A 17,470-nucleotide genomic window follows, 5' to 3' on the forward strand; every position below is an offset into this window, starting at 1 on the left:
ATATTTTATTTATGACAGAAACATGGTTGGACGATACCTCTGACCCGGATTTAGTGATTGCAGTCCCACCGGATTTCTCCATCCAGAGAATGGACAGGCGGGGAAAGAAAGGGGATGGCGTAGCAATAATATCCCGGTCTGTGTTTCCTATAAGAACTAATCCTAGTCACTCCTCGTCCTGTGAAGCTTTACATTTTAATATCCTGCTCACACCTACATTTAATCTCAAAGGCATACTTATATACCGGCCACCGGGCCCCCGCAATGATTTTTCTGTCTAATTTTAGCTCATTGCTGGAAACCCTAGCTATTGAAGACTCCTGTATGATACTAGGGGATTGGAATTTACATTTAGATAAAACTGACGATATAGACACGCAAACGCTACTGGCAGATCTGGATGCCTTTGGCTTCTCTCTTGAGATTACCACATCCACACACGAGGCTGGCCACACGCTGGATGCTATTTTCTCTAATATCAATGGGCTAAGAATCTCGGATATTCTGCCGCTTACGTGGTCCGACCATCATGCCATATTGGCCGGGATTATCATCAATTCTGTACATTGTAGGAAGCGCGTGCCCAGGAATCAAGAGTACTTTAAAATTTGGAAAGATTTAGACTATGTCGCTTTTAAAGAGCACCTAGAAAGCTCACGTCCTAAGATTTCCCCAGAAGCCAATACAGCTGCCAATCAGTACACCTCCTGGATTGGAAATGCGATTGATACCCTTGTACCTATAAAATCTATATCAAAAAATAGGACAACACCATCTGCCCCATGGTTTAATGAGGAATTAAGAATAAAAAAGCAGCAATGCAGAACTCAGGAACGTTGCTGGCGTAGATCCTATGACACTGCGAGCAGAAGGAAATATAAAGACACTTTACACTGTTATAAAAAAATGATCAACGAGGCGAAGAAAAAGTTCTATGCACAACAAATAGAGAATGCTAAGAACTCAAGCAAACAATTGTTTGGAGTAGTACAGCAGTTGGCAGGTAAAGTGGTAGATCTAGTCCCCCTCTCCTCGCAGAGCTTGTGCGACTCTCTAGCTAAATTCTTTTTTACTAAAGTAAATGATATCTATGTAGAATTCGCATCCAGGGATAATGTAGACAACTATTTTTCTAATCATGGGCGGCTGAACTGTTCCTTAGACCAATTTAAAGATATAGATACCGCACACATGAGGACCATCATACAGCAGATAAAATCGGGATCGGCATTGGATCCCTGCCCTCCAAAAATTCTTCTCCCAGTCTTGGAAACGATTATAGAGACTGTCACCTTAGTCTGTAATACTGTATTTAAAACAGGTATCTAACCAGATAGCCTAAAAAACACGACAATTAAACCTCTTCTTAAGAAACCCTCTTTGGACAAAGAGGAGCTTAAGAATTACAGACCTATTGCTGGACTACCATTCCTGGCAAAAGTGTTCGAGAAGGCTATAAATTCCCAGCTGGCAGAATATATAGAACAACATAAATTAATGGACGACACACAATTTGGCTTCCGTAAGCTTCATGGCACGGAGACGGCCTTGATTAAAGCCGCAGACGACATTAGAGTCATCAAAGACCAAGGTGGGACAGCAGTATTAATGCTGCTGGACCTCTCGGCGGCCTTCGACACGGTCAATCATTCCATCTTGATTGACCGTGTTGTAAATCTAGGCATTCAAGCAAAAGCCAAGGATCTGCTCGCTTCCTTCTTATCAGGCAGAACACAGGCGGTAACGCTAGGCCCTTTTAAATCTGCAAATCTGGCGTTACCTTGTGGGGTTCCGCAGGGCTCATCCCTAAGTCCGACACTTTTTAATATCTATGTGTCGGACTTAGCTAGGGTGATTAAACAACACCGGATGAGCCTGACCTCTTATGCGGATGATACCCAGCTTGTGCTTGCCATTAAGAACGATGGGGAGGAGGTAGCGGCAAGGTTCCAGGATGGTATGCTGGCAATCAGAGATTGGATGGCAGAGAATTTCCTGAAATAAAATTCTGAGAAGACCGAGGTGATCATCTTTGGGATACTTTCCCCAGGGTGGTCATCCGTCTGGTGGCCTCCATCCATGGGAACAATGCCGACTCCGGTATCTAAAGTTAGGAACCTAGGTATCATCTTCGATGATAAACTTAATTTCGCCTCTCATGCAAATCAGATGGCCTCAACTGCATTTCAGAAATTAAGGATTATTAAAAAAGTCATTCCGTTCCTACCTGATAATGCGGCTAAAACAGTGGTGAGCACTTTAGTTCTCTCATCTTTAGACTACTGTAATGGCCTTTTTGCAAATGCTCAAACATGGGTGATAGCGAAAATGCAGTCAATCCAGAATGCGGCGGCAAGATTGCTTTCTAAAACCCCCAAATTTGCTTCTATTAGTCAAACCATCAGGGATTATCATTGGCTTACAATCAGGAATAGGATCAAAAAGACCTTATGTCTTACTTTTAAAGCCCTAAACAAGCAAGGCCCACAAGTTCTTCAAGATCCCTAAGATCTGTGACTAGTTTACAAATCACTGTCCCACGTACAAAAACTGTGTCTTGGGGAGACAGACGTTTTGTGGTATCAGCAGCTAGAATGTGGAATATGTTACCACTACACATCAAACGAAGTCACACTCTCCTTCAGTTCAGGAAATTACTGAAAACCTGATTATTTAACCAATAATCATGCCTACTGTATCTGCTATATTTCATCCCTTCTGATTATTGCTGAAAGTCATAGCGTCAAGACGCCTACGGGCAAACGTTGCGCTTAATAAATTGTAAAAATAAATAAATTAATTAATGAGAAAAGCAAACAACGGGATAGCACAACAAGAGCTGCACATAAAATAATTGTATAACTCCAACTCTATCAAATCAAACTCACCTACAGAACTTTTTTAAGCTATCAATTAAGTGATTGCATGCACCACAAAATCAGAATGTCGAAGACTCTCAGGCTCAATGCAGTAAACTTCCATCATTTTTAATAGAAAAAAATCAAAGAGATCCAACTAGATCTCAAACAGGATACCTCAGGCACCACTACTGAGGTGTGTGCCACTGTCGACTCACGGACCAAGTTAAAACAAGGTTGTTTGATTCAGAGAGATCTCCACTGAAGAAGCACTAGAGCTGATAGCTAACACTAACAATAAGGGTTGCCTGCAGACATTTGTCGAAATCGAATTGGGAAACAGTCTGGATCACTACTTATGTCGGATAGACACATTTTTTTTAATTGGTTGCTAAATCAAGGCATATAAGGGCAGCAGTCTGGAACACCGCAATGATAACACAGCTCCTAAAAGACCACACTCACTCAACTGAGGGCCTAAATATTATCTGTTCAATGCCACAGCTACCATTTTTAGAGAAACGTAGGTGTTTTCTACAGAGACAAGTAAGACACTCAACCATTTACACAAGTAGCTTTCAGAGCACACCACAAAGAATAGTTGCCTCATTTTTGGATAACCTCTGTAGATTGGGAAACATCCTTTATCATGAAGCCAGAATCACGGTGTGCCTTTACAACATCGGCAATAGAACGAACGCTTCTTTATCATGCATTCGTTTAACATGCAAGTCCTTTAGGGGGTGCACTGGTGGAGTGGTGTTGGAATTTAAGTCCACATCTTCCCTAGTGTTGCGCAGACTAGAGATGGAATAGTAAATGATACTATTCCAAAGTCCAGAGCCCCCTAAGGCAAGTCGTTATTACAACTTGCGAGCTAAAGGAAAGCGTTGTAACAACGCTTTCATACTAATGCCGGTGTTGTAAAGTCATGCATGCTAAGTGTATGTGGGATTCCGACATACAACCCTGAAGATTAGATGATCCTCATCGACTATCAAGGCAAGAGTCTCCTCCACCTGGCACAGTAATCAAAGCACAGTAATTCAGGGGTCTGCCCACCTCTGCAGGTTCTGGCAGGGTATTGGCAGATGGAGATGCCAGCAGTAATTATTTTGGAATAGCTCAGGCAAAGATTTCACCCCTCATAAAACTTTAGCAGATGTCCACCTGTCTGTCCTCTACAACTCTTGCATGCCTCTCTGCAGAAACCCTTACAATAGGTAAACAGCTTCATGTACCAGAGCTCAGCTTCTTTAGAGCGTCACAGGAATAGCAAAGTGCACAATTCCCTTTACCTACACAAACAAGACCAGGCCAAGAACACAAAAAACTGACTTACTACCACCCTACAACTGTTAAAGAAACTGATGGAAAATAAATACAAAAAAAGATAATTTTTTCTGTATCACCTTGTTTCATGTGTTTTGACTGCTCTGTTTAATTGGTTTTCACTTTATTGCAGTTGTGTATTGCTCTCTTAAAACCAAGTCTATAATTTGCTCAATAGAATTCTTTTTAGAAGAAACAATAAATAAAAGTAAACGGATACAACTATAAGTATCATTTATTGCTATAAAACTTTAAAAGCTGCCAAAATTCTCACAAGCTGGCAAGTATCACAGATACCCAGTGAACAACAGCTAATTTAACCTGCCCTCTGCCACCCCACAGGTCAAAATTCTATGCACAATAGGTTTTCAAATTGAAGAAAAAATTATCAGGTAGCAGTATATCAGGTGATTGAATCTTCATACCGATTCACTTTCATGTAAGCAATGGGGCTTGGTTCACTTATTATGGCTGTGCTAAAGGTGGACGTGGCTTGGCAGCCAAGATGGCAGACGCGAGTCTTTATCGCTCTGACCACATCGCCCCGTTTATCCTGAAAAACGCACCATGCAACCCGTCCCATAGCCCTGAAGTGGGGTGGAATCGACCCCTGAAGTACTGGTGATCGAAAAATAAAAGTGGTAGGAAACGTTGCTGCATCGCAGATACACGAGCGGCCCAGCCCGGGGTCCGTGCTGCGTGAACATGCAAAGCTGGGGAAGTGCTGTGGGCGGGGAAGAGCCCGCAGCGCCCTACTGAGATACTGTGCAATAGCGCGCTCAATAAGCCTACGACAATAGGGACGTCCTGGAGGTTCGTTTATAGCGTGCGAAAATTGGACCCATGAGTGCGACGATATGACCAAAGACACTGGCCCCCCGAAGGTGATAAGGGAAACTAGCCGTCAGAGGGGAATTGACTGGGCAGACCGGTGCCGCAGCGTAAGAGCTCCTCCCCGCCTCAGTAAACAGTGAGGAAAGGGAAAACCGAACATCGTGCCCATCTTGGTGCAGACTAGATCTGGGAGCTGACCTGTCGCATACAAGTAGGCCCAAAGAAGCAGGCTGACACGGTAAACAATACAGCGCAGGCGAGGGGAAAAACCACAGCAAGCGGAGGCCTAAAGTATCCTGATCCCCGTAGGTGGGGTGCACATCTAAAAACCGGTGAGAGACTGACCAGGAGAGCTGGTGCACTGAAGCGAGGGGCTCGCTGCCGCTTACAGCATCAATACCCCCAATTGGAGCGAAAACCCACATTCACCGCAATATGGTTCAGAGCAGGGAATTGGTCCGCTGCAACTGCGAGGGCCTGCAGGAGACTGACAATGCCGCAAGCAGCGAAGCAAGCAGACAGTGACTGTGTGCAGGCCGGAGCTCACGCGAGACCCTCGCTGGCCTAGACTGCCACTGCAAAGTAGGTGCTCCGCCCGAAGACCACCTTGGGAATGCCCGCACCCTGGGGCAAATAACCAGGAGCCATCGCGATTACTAAGAGTCGGCACACAAAGGCCTGACCCTGTGCAAAGAAGCAGTCAAGCTGTGACCACATTGCAAACATCAGGCAGCAAACAAACAAGCCTGGAGCTCCTGCTGGGGGAGGTGAAAGTGAGAGGCGTCAATTAATGCGAGCACCAACCCCGTAGAAACGTAAAGCCTGCACTGATAAGGGTGCTGCCAAGGGACCTGCTAAGACAGCATGCACACAGCAGAAACGAAGAACAGCATAAAGACACAACGTGAGGTGCATCCATAAGCCTGTGCCCCTGCTGACATAAGGCCCTGCCTGATGCGTGCCTGCCAGGGACAATGCTGCCACACACATTCCAACACCGCAGACAACCCCAAGGGCTCTGAATTGCACTCAGAAATCAGGCGAAAAACCACAGGCGACACAGTGTCCACACGAAGGGCACGTGAGACCCCACAGGCAAGTCACAAGCACCAAACACTTGGGCATTGACTTGCCTCCTGACAATGAGAGGCGAATGCTCACAGAAGCGCAACAAACGAAGCATCATAACCTGGAGGAGCTGCCCTGTACTTTCCTGGAAGAGGTAGTGACACTTGGAACAGAAGGAATTAGAGAAATGCAAGGGCGGAAAAAAAAAAAGAACATACATGCCACAAAGGACTGTCAACTAACTGACAACAGCAAAAAAACACCAGCTAGACTGAGTACCTCTCACAGTCAGCACCCGCTTGGACACAACCAATAGCCTACGGGCGGCAGCCCTGCTGAATATATGCATGCCCTCTGTGCAGAAGTTGGCCATGGGTCGTTTACGTGCCAATACACAGCTGTCGGACGCGCACCCCGAACCGCAAGGGGCCCAACGGACAGAGGAAGAAAGTGCAGCAGAGGCCCCAAACTTGGCACTTTCTGAAAAACTAGACTCAGTCTTGTCAGTGGTGAAAGAGATAGGCGCTGCCCTAGATCAAACCCGGACCTCGCTAGAATTCACTAAGGAGCTGGCACAAGACTGGGGTACAAGACATAGGAGGTCTATTTTATGAGGGCATACTAATTCTATAGACGACACTGGTGGAACAGGATGAACTGTCCCCCAGTTTCTGCTTCACCGCTCCCTAATGGTGGCGCTCACTGCTAAATGGGGAGACAACCACCGAACCAGCGACACATCTTACCATACAATATCTGCATGTTACACGACAAGGGGGGCACCTCACCAAATGGTTCGCTGCATCACTCAGGCACCACACAGAAGCTGACCTATCATCCCTCCGTCAACACTGGGAAACGGATATAGGCCGTCAACTCTCAGACTCGGAAATGGACCTCGGTACTGGCAAGCCCAACGCAAGTCCCCAAGAACGAGCGCCTGCGCCAAATCCAATTCTACATTACTCACAGAACATATCTTACTCACGCAAAAATCCACCAATACTTTAAGCGCCAAGATTCTGAGTGCCCCAAATGCGCACAAGCAGATGCAGACCTACCACGCATGCCGTGGGGATGCCCCATCCTAACTGGATATTGGTTAACGGTAGCAGATGCACTGTCACAGTGGACTGACCGTACCCTTCCATTCAAATGGCACATATACCTTCTACACTTATACCGGAGAAACCGTAACAACAGAGTCACCTCCAGGTTCCTTGGGAACAAAGTTGCATCAGACTTCACCTTACTGCGAGCAGACCACCGAATACTAACTGAGAGTCCAAACAAATGAATTAAACCAATCACCAGCAGACATGCAACGGCACTACAGGACACCATGGAAAAAATGGACACCCTAGAAGACAGGCTGACCGATGCAGAAGGCCGCACGAAGCTCAATAATGTACGCGTTGTGGGCCTTCCTGAGGGACAAGACCCAGTTGCATACGTGGAACACTGGCTACGAGAGCTTCTCCCGGAAGATGTGCTCTCACACCAGTTTGTGATAGAGCGAACTCACAGGGTACCAGCCTGACGGCCGCCACCAGGTGCCAGACTGAGGCCAATACTCTTCAAATTGCTCAACTGCAGGGACAGAGACACAATACTAAAGGAAACCCACAAGCTTATGGAAATAAAAGTGCAAAATCAACACGTAATGATGTTCCCTGATTATATCGTACAAGTACAAAGAAGACACGGTTCCTTTACAGAAGTTAAACGCCAGCTGAGGTCGCTGGGATATATATGATACTCCCTCATGTTTCCAGCCAGGCTGCAAATCACCGCCAAAGGACAAACAAAATTTTTCAAAACACCTCCCAAAGACTGGGACTGGCTGGAAGAGGAAGGGCTGCTAACGGGACCGAAACCGCCTGTGGACACACAGTCACACCGGCGGGGCAGAAGGAATCGCCGCCAAGGCAGAATGTGAGGGGCATGCATATACCTGCCCGCAGGTACTCGGTATATGCATACCTACACACAGGTTTTTTTACAGGAAATGCACCTCACCCAGTCTGAAGCAGACCGCCTCCGCAATCGATGGAGGGGAGTGCTGATAAGGCTAAAGATGGGCGACCCAAACACAGTAGAAGAGGTGGTCACAGACCCGGAAGGGAGATGTTTTTGTGAAAGGCAAGCTAAATGGGCAAGCGCTGCGACTGGGCTCTGTATATGCACCAAACGTAGACCAAGCCTCATTCCTTAGAAAACATACAGGAGTACTTGCTAGATGGAGTGGTCTCCCTGGACTCATAGGAGGGGACTTTAACGCAGTTCTAGACATAGAATTAGACTGGTCATATTCACCCCTAGCATGCACTATGGCGACCTCCAATGCACAAACCCTGTCAGAATGGCTCGCGAGCTGGGCGCTGATAGACATCTGGCAAACTCTTAACCCCACGGCATGCAACTACTCATTCCACTCTCCTGTCCACGATCTACATGTCAGACTCTATTTCAATGTTGGGTCACCCGCCCTCCTCCGACTCAAACATACTGAATACTTGTGGTGAACATATTCAGATCATAACCCCCAACTCCTACAGCTCACATGGGACACGGGACACCCTCCGATCCCCACATGGTGCCTACAACCAGCAGCGCTAGAAGACCAAGCATTCCTCTCCTTTCTGGGGATAGTAGCACTTGAAAATTTTGAGATCAATGACCATTCCACTGAGGACCACCTCCTCAAGTGGGATGCTTTCCAAGCAACTCTAAGAGGGCGCTGCCTAGGGTCCACCTGGAACATACGCAAACAGCTAAATGTGGCACTTAGCAAAGTAGAAAGGCTGTTAATGGTCCAAGAGACAAAGCAATTAGAGGGGAGCAGGAATACGAGAAAACTAGATGCACTGCGGGAAGAACATACAGATTTACTAGAACAACTCCGTTGCCACAACTACGCAGCACACTAAGCACGTACACACACCACTGCAGACCATGCCGGTAAAACACTATCATGGCTATTACGCCAGGAACAAGCACACCACCCCATAGCTGCCCTGAGACCTGATGCGGGTTTGACTGTGTACACACAACACGAAATACACGATGCAATGATGTACCATTACAATATATGGTACCAGTCCATGGGGCCCCCAGGTAGAGAGTCAGTTCACCATGTTCTTAGAGTCAATACACCTGCCAGAGATCACGTCGGAACAGAGGGAGCTGCTAAATGAGCCTATCACGTCTAAGGAAATTCGAAGCGCGTTAATGGTGCTGGCAAGTGGAAAACCTCTAGGCCCAGATGGATTCCCAGCGGAATTCTATAAGGCCTATGCTACGATGCTTACCCCTCACCTGCATGAGCTATGCACAACGGCCTTAAATGAACATCGACTCCCCGTCCATGAATGAGGCCAACCTGGTGTCTCTGCCCAAACCTGATAAGGACCTCACAGAGCTGGGCTCATAGAGGCCACTGGCTCTCCTTAATGTTGATTATAAGATACTAGCAAAATTATTAGCTGACCGGCTCGCGCAGGTGGTCCCCACAGACCAGAACAGGTTTGTACCCTCAAGGAGTACCTCCTTAAACCCCAGGCGATTCTTCAGGATTGCCACTCACTCGATAACTCAATGGCCACGAGCGGGCTGCCTCATATTGGGCTTCGAAAAAGCATTCAACTCCTTGTAGTGGGGGTTCCTATTCACTACGTTGAAAAAATACAAACTAGGGGTAACTTTCCTAAGTATGGTAAAGCTGCTATACAGCACCCCCACTGTGAGAGTAAAAATAGGCCCATACAGATTGAGCACAGTGAACGTGTGGAGAGGGATCAGACAGGGATGCCCCCTCTCTCCGCTGCTCTTCTCACTGGCTACTGAACCGCTGGCGGAGGCAATACGGTCTGAGATAAATAATGGCATCACACTGGGAAATGGTACACACACAATATCTTTATATGCTGATGATCTCCTGTTATACATAAAAGACATCTGCAACATCCCACAACGATTGGCAATCATTCTGGACAACTTTGCTTCCATATCAGGGCTGTGTGTGAACATCTCCAGATCCTGTCTATATTCTTTCAGCGAACAGTGAGAAGATCCAGGTTACACACTCAATGGGACTTGAGTCCATTGGTGCGTGGACACATTCCGCTACCTTGGAATCCGCATATACAGGAATCCAGCAGATTTAATGGATGGCAACTTGGGCAGAGCCCTGACCGCTATCCGTTCCCAGACGACATTCTGGAGCACACTCCCACTGTCTGTGACAGGGAAAGTAGCCCTAGTAAAGATGGAAATACTGCCCTGGCTTTTATACTATTTCAGGAACTTTCCACTTTATGTCCCTCTGTTCTTTTTCCATCCTCTGGAAAAACTGGTCAGAGACTTCATATGGGGGAACTCCAGACACCGAGTGGCGATCAACAAGCTCTACTTACCCATAGATCAAGGAGGCCTAGAGTCCCGAACCTAGGGCAGTATTACTTACCATCCCTACTACAATGGGTAGCCAGATGGCTAGCAGACAGTTGCAGTGGAGACATAGCAACCACACAACCACCTCTGCATACCATAAAACTGACACAACTATTCCACCCCTACTCTAAAACTAAACCACCAAACTCACTGCTACTGAATATGGAGCACAGGTGTTACCGCAGAGCGCTTTATATTACCCGTGCAGTTACCCTGTACGTGCCAGCTCGACTACTGGAGGAAACACCCAGAGGCAGCCAAACTAAGGAGCTGGCACAAGACTGGGGTACAAGACATAGGAGGTCTATTTTATGAGGGCATACTAATTCTATAGACGACACTGGTGGAACAGGATGAACTGTCCCCCAGTCAGTTTCTGCTTCATCGCTCCCTAATGGTGGCGCTCACTGCTAAATGGGGAGACAACCACCGAACCAGCGACACATCTTACCATACAATATCTGCATGTTACACAACAAGGGGGGCACCTCACCAAATGGTTCGCTGCATCACTCAGGCACCACACAGAAGCTGACCTATCGTCCCTCCGTCAACACTGGGAAACGGATATAGGCCGTCAACTCTCAGACTCGGAAATGGACCTCGGTACTGGCAAGCCCAACGCAAGTCCCCAAGAACGAGCGCCTGCGCCAAATCCAATTCTACATTACTCACAGAACATATCTTACTCACGCAAAAATCAACCAATACTTTAAGCGCCAAGATTCTGAGTGCCCCAAATGCGCACAAGCAGATGCAGACCCACCACGCATGCCGTGGGGATGCCCCATCCTAACTGGATATTGGTTAACGGTAGCAGATGCACTGTCACAGTGGACTGACCGTACCCTTCCATTCAAATGGCACATATACCTTCTACACTTATACCGGAGAAACCATAACAACAGAGTCACCTCCAGGTTCCTTGGGAAGGCAGTAGCGAAAAGACTGATTATCAAAAGTTGGAAAGCCCCTGACCCCCGCGTATTATAATGTGGAGACACTCAATGCTCACCTGGGCCAAAGTGGAACGTGTCGCACTTCACCGCAAATACATGCTAGGGATTCGCAAGGTTCTCCTCGCCACTAGTTGGGACACAATCTTCAGAGCTTTGACTCTCACACAAAGTGACACCTTACCACCTCTGACCCCAATAGAGGCCTTGCCCAAAACACAAACAATACCACAGGGAGCTGGGGAGCAGAAAATACACTCACATGCATTCCCCACACCAGATCAACAGCCACCGCTAGAAGTATGCATCAACTCCAGGGTGCCCAAGAGCCAGTTCCACGGTTCACACCGTCTCCCTATTAAGTATTATTTGGTCACCGTTTCGTTAGAACCTGCCTCCACAGTTCAGAGATATAACGCATTAGATACAAGCAGAGCACAGACACGCAACGTAAGCCCTAATAACCGCAGATAGGTGACACCAGCTATGTTTCTCCAAGGCAAACTAACCAATTATAGACAGCACAATATGATGCAAAATAAAGCTGTTAATTTAATGGAAAACTGTAATTTAACCAAAGTAAAGTGTGCATTATGATTGATATGACTTCCAGAAATGCCCATGTAAGCAGTTATTAAGCAATGCAATAACTCGAACAACTGTACAGTCTATGTATGCAGGCTAAACTACAAAAGTTTAATAAAAACAGATTTTTTTAAAAATGGCTGTGCTAAAGAACCATCTCATTTCAAGCAGCCATATAATGCTGAGTGCTGGACAGTACCTGTGTTTGCCAAATATAGCGCCCCACGCCCTTTAAATCAATTTTGAGTAATGAATGAGCACGACTGTCATTTTAGCCAACTTATGCATTACTTGGTATTCATATGTGGAACAGTTCTCCCACACAGAGAAACCCTGTGTAGGCTAAGTAAATGTTAATTTTTCCACAGATTTGAGCTCCTTAAATGGAGAAAACGTCAGGTGTCTTTTGGAAGTGCAAGGTAAAGGAAATAGTTAGAATTCCAGAGTTAATTTAAGAGCTTAAAAATAAATATGTAGAAAGTGAAATTCCCTGCTTGACTTGAATACTCAGAACATGCTACAAACTGTTTTCCTTTTACTTACCCCAGATCGCTGGGTGAATTAAATGCAATATTCTGTGGCTCGGCTGTGCTGACATCGCTGCTGGACTGGCTGGGTTTTAAATTGCTGTCCCTGCTGGAAGCGGGAGGCTCTTTCTTTTTCTTCTTGCCAAAAAACTTCTTAAACGTCTGAAATTTTGACTTTTTCTTTCCTAAGCGTTGAAGGAAAAAAATTGAAGTAATTAGTAATTAAATCACCAGGGACACATTTTATACATAGGGTGCCCTGCCCTGGTCTGTGAGCTCGCACCTGCCCTGGAGGCAGTGCATTACTGAAGAATGGATCGGCTGTTTGAAGTCGCCGGGCCACCGTTCACCGCATAAGAGGCATCATTGGCTGCAATTCAACGGGGAACGAAGAGGCCCCTGCAGGCGGGTGCAGTGAGTGCACCCACCTGTAGGGGGTATTGCTTCTATGTGGTGCACGAACAGTGCCCCTCCAGGTGGCCTCCTTCCCTCGGAGTTCACATATGTAATACGGCGCAGGCATAGAGGAAAAGTAGTTCCTCATTTGCTTGGGGCAACGTACCAGGCAAATGAGGGAACGCGCACCTGAAAACAAGCGGATGTGATCCGTATTACAGACGGGCTGCACAACTATCTACCGCCACTTCTGTAATACCAAAGTACCCTGGGGGTGTAAAGAGTGGGTCACATGCCACTGGGCACAACTGATAGTAGCACGCGGGTTGCAGGTCATGTAAAAAGTCACCCGCAATTTACAGTGAAATGTCACAACGCAGTTTTTTGCTTCGGTACAGGATTTGTAATGCCTGGCTGCATTACAGAAAATAAAAAGGCATGGATGGGGTACAGGCTCACAGTTCAGGCTCAGGTTGTAGTGTAGGGCGTATTCCACAAATGATCAGAGTCCATAAGCCACAGGAGAGCAGTTCATGTACGAGAGATCAGACTAACTAAAAATAAACTGTCCTTAAAATTACTTAAACATTACTAAAATGAGCTTCTGAAGGCTGAACTGAGTGTAAATTTTGATACATCTTATTGTCTATGAATTGCAGTGCTGAGGAAAGAACAGGCGGCTCAACCTGCCCGCTAACTACCCAATGCCCCTCTATCACAAAAGGGCAGAGGACATGCATCTGTTACACCGTGTTTTGTGGGCACCTTATTGCATACAGAGGTCCAAGGAGAAAAGCAATCCGGATGGGTTTTTACTGCCTTCCTAAGGCTGCTGGTAACCAGTCAAAGATGGCAGGCTTCTATTTGGCCGCAGAGCAGTAACACATCCCCTAGTGAGTGCCAAAGCACACCGCATTCAGCAATGTCCAGAGCTCTACCTTGAGACTTGTAATGTGGGGGTACCACATGGTACTGAGGTTTGCGAAGTGCAACAACACTTTGTACAACGCACATTTTAGCGCGAATGTTTGTGAACGTGGAACATAAACTGTACAGCATCTGGTCAATTAAATCTCAAAGGCCCAATGCAGAAGCATTCAACCACAACCTTTTCATACCAAAAGACTGCAATGCAAACATTTATCTATTTTACGGATTTACCTATTAACAGCAAAAAACGTTTCCATCAGAAATGCTGCAGGTAGGCAATGATGACAGCGAATGGCTGCTGCAAGCCTGGAGAAAACAGTTTCACTGCTGATGAGTTGCACCGAGTGTGAATTTGCTTGATGGAGAAAAACAAACAAGGAATTGAACCGATCGCAGTTGAGGGGGACACAAAAAGAGACATCAGTTGATGAAGTGTTTTTGGAGTTTTATTCAAAATGTGCATTATTCATAGTGTGTAGTGAAATTAAGCTAAACGTGTATTCACCTGTGTATCCCAACATGGAGCTAATGTGGATTGGTTTACTTATGAATGACCCTATTCTCGAAGAAAGCCAGTGTGTTAGCGGGCCTACCATAATACTTTGTCAAGGACTTTCCACTTGTGCGCCGTATTGCATTCACTCGCAATGGTTCATTGCGGCTTATGGAACTGGTTTGTTATGACACATCGGGATGACATTAGGTCAGAGTGGCGGAATCAATATTCATGTCGTGCTGTTTCCAAACTGGGTGACCTAACAGACCAGGGAGACTTTCTCCCCTTCAGCTCTTTGCAGAGAGACTACCGGCTGACAAACACAATAGTAGAGGTATCTGCGACTTGGGCACGCTTGGCAATCGAGGAGACTAGATCAATCGGATCTCCCGGACTATTCACCTCTTGAGGGGGAGTTTACTGCAGGGCGAATTAGTAAGTTAAGCAATTTCCTGGACATACAAAACAATCCATAAGAACATGCCTGACTCCCTTAAGAAGTTACGAGAGAGGTGGGATGGACAACAGACCGGGGAGCAGCCCTGTTGCACCCTCGTCAGGTGGCAATTAGAACCAGACTGCGACGGATACAATTCAAAATCCTTCACAGGGGATATTATAACTGCTTGAGATGTGGGGCAGACAGAGGATCTTTTTGGGATTGTCCACACAAACAATCATACTGGTCAGTCATTTTGAAAGAATTGGGAGAAGTGCTGGTTGAGGTAATTCCTACAGATCCAGAATACGTATCACTAGGGATACCAACCGAGATCGACCTCCAGAGACCCAAGCTCCTATTTTGTAACCTTGGACCAGTAGTGGCCAAATGAGATGTGGCCAAGAACTGGGGAGCACTGGAGGTACCAGGCCTACGGGAGTCGAAAATGGGAATGGACCTATACATATATGGTGTCCGAAAAGGTCATATATAAAAAGGTAGAGGATGCCCACGGAAGTTTGATAATATTTGGGGCCCCTGAAGGACATACTTTTAGACGGAAGGGAGGTGGAGAATGAGCCACCCCTCGCTATAGACTCTGTACAACCTGTCTGAAAGCCAAACGTATAATGTTACAATATGTATTGAGTTGGAACATGTTGCTTTGTAGGTACTAAGAACACAATGCCACCTCAATGTATGTGTTATTCTGCGTGCCAGCTGGGTGTCATGTCTTGTGTTGCTGGAAAAACTAATAAAATATTTATCCAAAAAAAATATATTCATGTTGTGGGCTAGTGCAAAGGAATACGTGCAGATTTAAAAAACAGCAATGTGATTTGTTCAAAAGGTAATTCTTTGCTCAACCCAATGTATGTGGGGGTGGGCTAGAACTCTTGAAAGACCTTTCCCATGCTACTAGGGATGTGGTCAGATACCGTCCTGGTTTTGCTGCACATTTGAGATTGAGAAGCCAGTTCACATAATGGCTGACAGCCTGTTCTGCCAGAGGGACGGAGTACATTACTCAGTCTCCCTGGTGGAGGGACGCCCACCAAATTTAAAAATGACTGCCAAGCTGACAATCAGTTATAAATCACTGGCTGAAACCACTGTCAAAGAGGATTCTGCCTATGAATATGGCTGTCAGTGCAGATCACTTTTTGGTGCAACTCTGCATCAAACAGTTTTATGAAAACAAATTCAAAAGAAAATCCCAAAAGTGGATTTCTATTTAAAAACAAGAAAATAATAAAAATGCTCCCCTCGCCATGGGAGTCCTCTCCTTTGGTGGGGGGAGCAATATTCATATTTTACTGTCCCTCAGCCCAAAGGTTTGTCTGGAGGTGATCGACAGTAAAAAAAAAAAAAAAAAAAAAGTTTAATGTCCGCCAATCTAAATTGGACGGAGAGATATGTAGCCATTTTTCCATTTGCACTTACTCCGTCGCGCAGTTGGAAAGGTTTGTGTAGAGAATAAATGAAGGTCCGGTCCATCTTTATCGCCAAAATGTAGTCAATAAATGAAGGTCCGGTCCAGGTAGTTTCTTCATATATATCTTTTTAAGATAGATGTTACAGCGTAGAGCCCCACCAGGAGCAACCTTCCTGCTGCTCAGCCCATCCACCAACTGACTCTCACACTCACCAACATTCCATTCACCAACATTCTCTCACCACAGTCACACTGGCTGAGCAGCAGGTATATCAGTTTGGCTATGGTGGTGATGGAGTAGTCAGTCAGTCAAAATATCTTTATTCGACTCAATTAAAGTCATACAAAGAGATTAAAAATATTTCATACAAAGAGTTAGGAACATTTCATGCGTGTTAAAATATGACAATAAAATAATTTACATTAAAACAAATCTAGGCATACAAAAGTTAAAAAGGAATAACGATGGATCTAATGGGTATGTTTTTTCATCCTAACTGCAGCTACCAAGAAATTGGCTATACAAAAGGTAATATGTATGTTGGGCAATGATTGCAAGAAGAGCAGAGCCGGTCTCACTTGTGCTAAGCCCGCCTCCTTCAAAGCTGATACCAGATATTTTTTCCTTGGCTCTAAATAAAACCCACAAAACATAACAAAATGCATGGTGTCTTGGGGTGAGAAATGATCGCAACTGCAGGGTAAGGCTATTTCCGTTTTTTTGTGAAGAGCAGAGGGGCCAATATGCAGCCCTGCCTTACCCCCCTCAGGAATTTGAAAAGGGACGTGCACCTACCCTCATTTGTGACTCGTACGGACGAAAAAAGCTCCTGGTGTAGGGAAGCCATAAATCTTACCAATGCCTCGTCGATCCCCATTTTCAGCAAGGTCATCCATAACTTAGCCCTGTTCACCAAATCGAAGGCCGAGGAGAGGTCCATGAATGCTAGAAACAAGGACCCCTCCTTGGCCACCGTATACTTTGATATGAGCAGATGTAGGTTGGAGCATTGTTCGATTGTTCCTTTCCTCTCTCTAAACCCATACTGGATCTCTGACAACCCTCCACAACTCTCCACATTATCCCTCAGCCTGGACAAAAGGACTCTGCCTAAGATCTTCACCGACGAGTCCAAGAGGGATATGGGCCTATAACACC

General features: G+C 45.9%; 1 protein-coding gene across 8 annotated transcripts in view; it reads right to left on the reverse strand.

Moving 5' to 3' along the window:
• KIAA1210 (KIAA1210 ortholog) overlaps positions 1 to 17,470 on the reverse strand; it is a 545,154-nt gene that overhangs the window by 167,854 nt on the left and 359,830 nt on the right. For all 8 annotated transcript variants that reach the window (XM_085608043.1, XM_085608048.1, XM_085608050.1 and 5 more), the window contains one exon: positions 12,629 to 12,797. In XM_085608043.1, coding sequence (XP_085464169.1) covers positions 12,629 to 12,797 — 169 coding nt within the window. The remainder of the gene's footprint in view (positions 1 to 12,628; positions 12,798 to 17,470) is intronic.

Source organism: Triturus cristatus, chromosome 5_2 (genome assembly GCF_964204655.1).
Source record: "Triturus cristatus chromosome 5_2, aTriCri1.1, whole genome shotgun sequence".
NCBI lineage: Eukaryota > Metazoa > Chordata > Amphibia > Caudata > Salamandridae > Triturus > Triturus cristatus.